Raw genomic sequence first — 8,698 nt, 5'->3', positions numbered from 1 at the left:
ATACCTGAAACTTTAAAAAATAATAATAAACTTGAGAAAAAAACACAAGCACATGAAGGATATGAATAAAGAGCTTGTTGAATTTTATATCCAAGCTCAATAAAAATCTTTTAATAATCCCATCTGTAAAACTGATGATTAAAAAACAATAATATAATATAAAATAATAAATTTTAATGGAAGACATGCATTTATTGTTTATGTCTTTATTATTATTGTGCATCCTTATATTAAATGATTTAATGAACAACATTAAAAATGTTCAAAGTGATGCATTAAAATGTAGATTTAGTCTTATTCATGTGACTTGAATGTGGTGCACAAATAACCACAGACAATGCATATTTAAATAACAATGCTATGGTACAACATAAAATGCTACATTAAATGGCCTGTATTTGGTATTATGCTCTTAGGTTATCAGAATCTGAATTTTATTCCCATACATATGAGATGCTTGATTTGAGGTTTTTAAGATTATTTTGTGTCATCCTTTAAATTCACTGGATAATTTCAGGTTGAAGTTTGTGTTTTATACAGTATAGTGTCAGTAGAGATGCCAGCCAGTGCTGCGGTGATCACTGTTTGCATAATATAATATAATGAAGAGAGGTGCATACAACTACAGCTCTACAACTGGACTGGCTGTTGTTTCTAAAAACCTCCGGAAGATAGATACGAGTGCTTGAATTGCTGGAAAAGATTAACCTAAGTGCAGCAGATCCAGATAATCCACATTATATTTAGTTTGTGCATGTATGTGTGTGTGTGTGCATGAAGTCAGCTCTGTTCTGTTGTGGGAGAGTGAACAGTCTGATCACAGTGCTCAGTGGCTACGTGTCTTCATCAAGCTTAAGAGAGGCAAAGAATGTGTCTTGAGTGTTCACACCTTTTTGTCAAGCATGTGTGGAGTGCCTAAAAATGATTACACATCTAATCATATCAGTGAAAATGTTTGGCATCAAAAATGAGAACCAATACAGATTGTGTTTTTTCCCCCTAAAAACAATATATAGTGCACACCATGAGTATTTGCATCATCTGTATAAAAAACAAACAAACATACTGTTAACAAATGTTGTCTGTTATGCTGAAAAGATGAGAAAAAAATCTAACCTTTCAGTAAAGTTAAAATATTATTATTATTAGTAATAGTAGTAGTAGTAGTAAATATTTTGCCAATATGTTTAGCAAATTTAGCAAACCTAGCAATCTAATTGCCATTAATTCTCATTTATATATATATATATATATAATACTTAGGACCATGTGATATTTCAGTTTTTCATTTTTAATAAATCTGCAAAAATGTCAACAATTCTGTGTTTTTCTGTCAATATGGGGTGCTGTGTGTACATTAATGAGGAAAAAAATTAACTTAAATGATTTTAGTGCAATATTGCAATATAACAAAGAGTGAAAAATGTAAGGGGGTCTGAATACTTTCCGTACCCACTGTATATATATATATATATATATATATTTGTATAAAAATGATCTAGAACGCTTATGAGTTATATAAGGCAAAAGATAAGGCAAACACATCAAAATATTAGCCTTATTTAGCATGGGGAGCAAAAACAAAAACTTAAAAGATTTTTAGAGGTGACACAAAGGTAATATGTGGGCCGCTAGAAACATGACAAATGGATGCACTTGGTCACTAATTCAGATTCCACTGCAAATCTGTAGAGTAAAGTCTAAAGTATACTTCAGTTGTCTATGTGTGTACAGTATGCTTGTACTATGCTTATGACAATATTTATGCATAAAAGTATACTTTTGGATTAAGTTACAAATGGATATGGAATATAAGGGATTTAATATTGTGTAAGAGTATAGAAAGGTCTAAGGATGCTGAGGAAGACTCTCAAAACTGGATATACTGGCCTCAGAAAAGAGAAAACTGAATAGAAATCACTGGAAGGGCGATAACTGCAGGGATGGCAATAATTGTGACATGTCTAGGAAAAAACGATGTTGATTTTTGGGCTCCCAAAGTTAGTGAGTTTAATGCCATTCAATCTAAATATATATAACTGATTTCATTCTCCTCTAATGTCTTTGTGACAAGTGTAACAAGTAGGCCTGTTTTTAGTAATGGGAAGTTATCAATAAAACATCTGGTAACACTTTACAACAAGGTCCTATTAGTTAACGTTAATAACACATTAACTAACGCTGAATAATTTGTTACAGTATTATTCATCTTTAATAACATTAATAAAAATCCTGTTCATTGTTCATGTGAACTCAAATCTGTTAAATATATTATGAAAAGATACAACTTTGATTTTTAATAAAGTATTAGTGAATTGAAATGAACATAGATTAATAAATGCTTTATAAGTAGTTTTCATTGTTAGTTCATGTTAACTAATATAGTAAACTATTATTAACAAATAGAACATTATTGTAAAGTGTTCTAAAAAATCTTTGCAATGTACCTTATTAGGTTTTTATTAATTAATAATGAATATGCTAAATTATTACCTACAAAACAAACCACATTTTTAATTGTGAATAATAATTTTAATCTATTGACAGCTTTTATCTAAATTTTTACGACTAATTTTACTTCAATGAAAGGTTAGACTTTTTAACTATCATTTATAACAAGACAAATAAAAATTATTGCTTTTTTGGTTCTAAGGATTCAAAAGAAAGTCTTCCCACTATAGTGGTTATTTGGAATAAAGCAAATGCTGAAGGTGGATAATGCAAATGTTAATATAACGCTTATAAGCTCCTCTGTGCATATTGAGTTATTAAGAGGAAGCTCAGGGTTCGTATACACAAGAGGTATGCAATGTATATAGAACAAAAACAAAAATCTTGCTGCAGCGCTGCAAACGTGTACATATAGAGCCCCACAGTGATTTTAAAATATGTCCAAAGTACTGTATCCCACTGAAAACATTTCAACTGCACAAATTGTAACCCTTGAGCCTAGTATATCTCAGGCAACACAGGACTTCAAAGCTCATTTGCTACACAATTATACCTTTACAATACACAAGACACATACTATTGGACTGAACAAGAATTCAGGAGCAAGTATTGAGACAGCAGCATAATCATCGCATAGGTTGTTGTCTTTTTTTTTTGGGGCTGTGGAAAAGAACACACGCACACGGAGAGTACATTCACATCATATTTGAGTGCATATTATGTATAATACCAGTACAAGAGGGTCAAACTCCTCCTGGTGGGAAACCTTTTCGGTAATAGTGTGTTCTGGACTCGCTTGGAAGACTAAATTTCAGGAAACTCTTGCTGGATTTTACTAAAACTAACTTTCGTGTCCCATGTGCCCCTATACCACGATGTTAAGCGTATGCATCCAGTTGGCCAAAGTCCTTCCTCCCACCATTTTACAGCCTTTGCGGTACGACAGTATATTCTCACCTCATAATTGCTTGCAGTCTGTGCTGTATGTAAAGGCAGGCCATGCGACAGCACTTTCACATGCTGATATTGAGATTACAGGAAGCACTTCTCAAATGCTTGCTTTTTTTCATTGTTTGGTTTCATTTGATAAGAAATCATGCCTCTAGCTGCTAGTGTTTGTTTTGCTTGTTACAAAAAGTCCGAAAATCTCTTTTCGTAAGTTTATATCCATTGCCTATCGCCCGTGCTCTAGTTCAGTTTTCTTCTTTATTTGACGCCCATCATGTGTCAGTGAAGGATGGTTTGGGTGTAGGTGTCAAGTCCTAGGTTGGAAAAATAGAAAGGAAGGTTACAATGAATCTGCGATCTTACAAGAATAATGACATTCAGACCAAAATAGCAGCTTGACGTGGTCTATGTTTTGCAGCATGGTAGCTGGTCCAAGGTGATTTACCAGGTCAAAACCAGATCTACTATAGCTGGTAGTTCAACCAGAGAGTTGCCATAAATGACCTTCCAATTTAAACTGTACCTTCATATAAGAAAAAATACAGCATGCTTTTATACAGGTCTGAATGACACCAAATACCAGTAAACAAAACTTGAATAAAATGTGTACAGGATCTTTGAAAATCTACAATGGGATAAAATATCTCAGCAGAACATCAAAATTATTCTTTAGAAATTTAGGAAAAATGTGTGCTTTCAGTACTCTTATTCTTCTTTATTGGTATCAATGGTTCCATGAACATCCACGGCACCTTTGCAGGTTCTTAGTAGAAAAAGGCTCTTTAGATGATTAAAATATTCTTCACTAAGAAAGAAACTAGTTCTTTTAACAAGGTTCTTTGAGGAACCAGAAATTCTTTAATGGCATTGCTGTGAAAACCCATTTTGGAACACTTATTTTCAAGAATGTAGCAAGACATTATTTCTAAACCAATTTAATGTTCATAAACATTGCACAACATCCAACAAGAATCCAAATTTCTGTAATTTCAATTCTAGTATGATTCATAGAGGATTCTTATTAGATCCCATTAGGATTCCAAATTATGAGAGGACGGGAATAGGATCCTGTATACATTTTTTTATAGTTTTTTTTTTTTTTACCATAGGTAAAATACATAATCAAGAGTTATTCTGTAGCTAAAAGAGAGGGAGGGTTGACAAATGCTAACTGGACACTTTCATATATTAGTTGGAAATGGATAAGATGTCAGAGGAGTTTAGGAGTTAATGCAGTGAGGTGATACGTGTGTTTTTAATAAAGTACAACACTCAATAGCATAACTGAGGGCACACATTATACAAAATTAGTAGATGCAACTCTATGTTTGAATAGTTAACTTTTATTTGAAAATCCAGCTTTTACTACAGCTTTGCTCAATCAGCTGATTTATAGGCCCCCATTGCTTTCATTGTCCAATAAATATCAGAGACATTGTTCCATTCAAACGCACTCACTAGCTGTAAATAAACAAGTTATCAGTATGTTTCTGGAACAGCACTTCTTATATTTTTTAGAACTTATTATATATTTACAAAGTTGGATCTGATGGCTTCAATACTGCTGGATTATTAAATACTATGTTTTAGTTTTCTATATTTTGATTCATCTTATACGACATCTAAATTCAAACAACCTTAAACTAAAATACCTGGTTCATTCTCAGGAACAGTGCATTATGTTTTCATGACTTACTATTGATATTATTAACAAGAGAGGATGTAGTCAAATAATTTATTAAAATTGTTTAAAATATTAATTTATATCAGCACATTAGTCAATTTATTAGTCAAATTCATCAAACCTTGCAATCTACCAAAATTCTTCAATTCTTCATTTAGCAAAATTATAATATTTTATATAAATAATTATAATAATGGATACTAAAAGAATTTATATAGTTGTCTAAAGTATATCTGTTTAGAAGTTTATGGATTCCCGATTTTTAACTAATGTACTACCATTTTTTTTTAAAATTCAGCAAGTATGTATTAATTTGATCAAGAGTGACATTTATAATTTTGCAAAATAATTATTTTCAAATAACTGCTGTAAAAAAATGTATCATAGCTTCCACAAAAAATATGAAGCTGAACAACTGTTTTCAACATTGATATTAATCAGAAATGTTTCTTGAGCAGCAAATCAGCATAACATTAGAATGATTTCTTAAGCATCATGTGACACTGAAGACTGGAGTAATGATGCTGAAAAGTCAGCTTTAACATTACAGGAATAAATTACATTTTAAAATATTCAAATAGAAAAAAAAAATTACATTTAATATTTTACATTTCACAAGATCACTGTTTTAGTATGTGTTTATCAATCAAATGCAGCCTTGGTGAGCTTAAGAGGCTTTCAAAAACATAAAAAATCTTAAAACCCACAAACATTTGAACAGTAATGTAATACTTTAGGTACTTTCGACTTAGTAATGATAAATAACTGTTGGTACTTAGGAAGGCTCAAACTGCATATTTAGGAAAAAGGGTAATAGTTAAAGAATCTTACACTGAGAAACCCATATTTGTTGACCACTAATGGTGTCTATAGTATACTTAAGGCCTGAGCTGGAAAAATATGATTTCTTGAAATTTGACTGAATCCCATTGGTTAGCAGGATTACATTAGCACAAAGTGCAGCAATGTCCTGTACCTGCAGGGAGGAGTGAGTCAGACTCACTGCTTTACTCTCCGCAGACTCACACATTTGACTATTTGAGCACCTCCCCACTTCACATCCACAACATCCGGCTATGACGGAGAGCAGGTGGGGCGGGAGAGGAGAGGAGCAGCGGAGAGCAGCATCCATGGGAGGACAGAGAAATGAAGGGACGGGAGTGTGAATGAATAGAAACAAGGAGTAACGGAACAGATGGAGAGGGCAAAGTGAAACAATTAGGTGATGTGTTAATGGAAAAGAGATCAGGTTCAATAAGCAGAACGTGCAAATAACACACAAAACAAGAAGATAGCATGGAGAAGATAACGAAAGAGAGGCATGGTCCAGGGGAAAATATATAGGAGAGGATAAAGAGAACAAGAGAGAGAGAGAAAAGCAAATAGCATCAGAAAAGGCCAACACAGAAGGACGGGCACAGTCTGGGCAAAGAGATGTTTAATTCAAGTCGAGCGTTTACAAGGAAACTTGTCATCAACCATAGAGAAATGAATGATAATGAACATCAAATTAAGTTATCAATGAGGGTTAACTGGGACGCCCATAAAGAGGAATCACATATGAACCAACCTGGTGATGTAATTTCCTCTACAAGATCTACAAGACACAAGATATACAGTGCATAGTGCTTACTACACTGTAAAAAGTGGTAACCTGCAATAATTACCTTGCTTTAAAATAGTTTTGCTGGTATAAATGTACATACGTTGCTTTAGTGATGTTACAGAATATATCTGACTTGAATAAAACTGGTTATTTTAGATGTTACCATATTTAGGTTACCATTTTTTCAGTGTATTTTAAAAATAGCATGTGAAACAATATGTAGTATGCTTTAAACAGTAGTATGCAACATAGGTAAAATTAATTTGAATAAATTAATTCTGCAAATGTCTCATCATTTGTCAGATTAAATAACGAGTAAAGAAAAAGATGTTAAATATGGGTTGATGGTTTTGGAAATGGATACTTCTGTATACTGCAAAATTGGGCAGATGTAATAGGTCAGTATTCCATGCACATAGATGTTTGCATAATGTGCACAGTACTGCAGAAATAGTAGTAGGAGTAGAGTAGCATGGTAGAATATTATATTTAGTCCAATTAAATTATACCGCATTAGGTCTCCGAAATGCAACGTTCAGTGTTATTTTTTCTCCAAATAACACTGAGCATCATTAATCCTGGTTCTGACTGATTCCTCTTTTTGGAATGGAAAGAAATTCAGGAAATGAAAAAAGTGCCCAAAAGAAAGAATAATGATGCATTGGGGTGAAGTTAAGCACTATAATCCAATGATATGATTACCAGTTCTTCATAACCAATTCATATCTGACCGGAGTGACCTAAAATGAAACTAAGCCATCACTTTTAAAAAATGTTTTTTAATAATATAAAGGACAATTATAATAAAGTCTAAAAATTCTAATATTAAGGACAATTTTAATAAAGTTTCTAAAGTTTAAACGAAAGTGTATCAACTGTATACAGGCTTACTAGCTTCTCACATCTTCCAGAGCATATTTTGTCCTCCCAACACTTTCAGGACCTTGGAACATGCTATTTTTTTCCATTCAAATGTCCTTTTCCTCAATAAGCTGAAGAACTCTTGTTGCATTTCTTAAAGGTGAAGTGTTTAGTTTCCTTTAAAGGATTCATGGTGTATTCTTGCAGATACATTATATTCAGGCTGCATTTATAGGCTGCATCTTCAATGCCAAAAAAACAATGCCAAAAAAACAAAACAAAACAAAAAACAAACAAGAAAAGAAAGACACAACTTTGGTGTTTCCTGGTTTAAGCCTTCAAGCATCTAGCAGTTTGCTTATTCTCCTTCAAACCACACTCTGTCAGCCCAGCGAACTCAAAAGCCCACCTTGCTGTCACGGCCCAGGACGGCATAGCTCATGAACTGTTCTCCATCAGCGTCTGCCTCATTGATATCCTTCGGCAGCCCTTCTATGATGAGCTCCTGACCCCCTTCCTCCCCTTTTCCTCTCCGGACCACCTTCCTCACAATCTACATCACGGATGGGTGAGATCATTGAGAATCGGCGGATGAGCAGAAGGTGCATGAAAAGGAACGAAGGAGAGGAAATGAAGAGATGGGAAACAGTGTAAGAAACATGCAAAAGTAATGTCTTAGGATGTTTGACAGAAAGGAAACGTGTACTTTAAAGTTGCACTAAATGTAAAATTGTGCAAACCATCTATTTTAATTCCGGATATGCTGAAGGTCTCAAGAGCATCTCAACATAACAGTGAACTTCTTTGTCAATTATCATTAAATTACTCTTAAATTTTTACGTCATGTTGACTTTACGAACTGTTTCAAAATTTATTGAGCTGCCTTGCTGTCTACTATCTTCGTAGACACTGTCCTAACCCCATATGTGACATTTAGATTGCTTTACATAGACAGCATCTTTTTCACTCAATATATATATATATATATATATATATATATATATACAAACCCGATTCCAAAAAAGTTGGGACACTGTACAAATTGTGAATAAAAACAGAATGCAATGATGTGGAAGTTTCAAATTTCAATATTTTATTCAGAATACAACATAGATGACATCAAATGTTTAAACTGAGAAAATGTATAA

At 33.1% G+C, this 8,698-nt stretch overlaps 1 protein-coding gene across 1 annotated transcript in view; it reads right to left on the bottom strand.

The window, feature by feature from the left end:
- Positions 1 to 2,620: 2,620 nt before the first annotated feature.
- ank1a (ankyrin 1, erythrocytic a) overlaps positions 2,621 to 8,698 on the bottom strand; it is an 84,822-nt gene continuing 78,744 nt past the window's right edge. The window contains exons 38-40 of the mRNA XM_016229209.1: positions 7,960 to 8,103; positions 6,060 to 6,157; positions 2,621 to 3,713 (exon numbers count right to left, since the gene is read on the bottom strand). Coding sequence (XP_016084695.1) covers positions 6,083 to 6,157; positions 7,960 to 8,103 — 219 coding nt within the window. The 3' untranslated portion in view covers positions 2,621 to 3,713; positions 6,060 to 6,082. The remainder of the gene's footprint in view (positions 3,714 to 6,059; positions 6,158 to 7,959; positions 8,104 to 8,698) is intronic.

Source organism: Sinocyclocheilus grahami, unplaced genomic scaffold, assembly GCF_001515645.1.
Source record: "Sinocyclocheilus grahami isolate Dianchi unplaced genomic scaffold, SAMN03320097.WGS_v1.1 scaffold349.1, whole genome shotgun sequence".
In the NCBI taxonomy this organism is placed as follows: Eukaryota; Metazoa; Chordata; class Actinopteri; order Cypriniformes; family Cyprinidae; genus Sinocyclocheilus; species Sinocyclocheilus grahami.
Note: the sequence above shows the minus strand (reverse complement) of the source record. Positions and strands in the feature narration are given on the sequence as shown.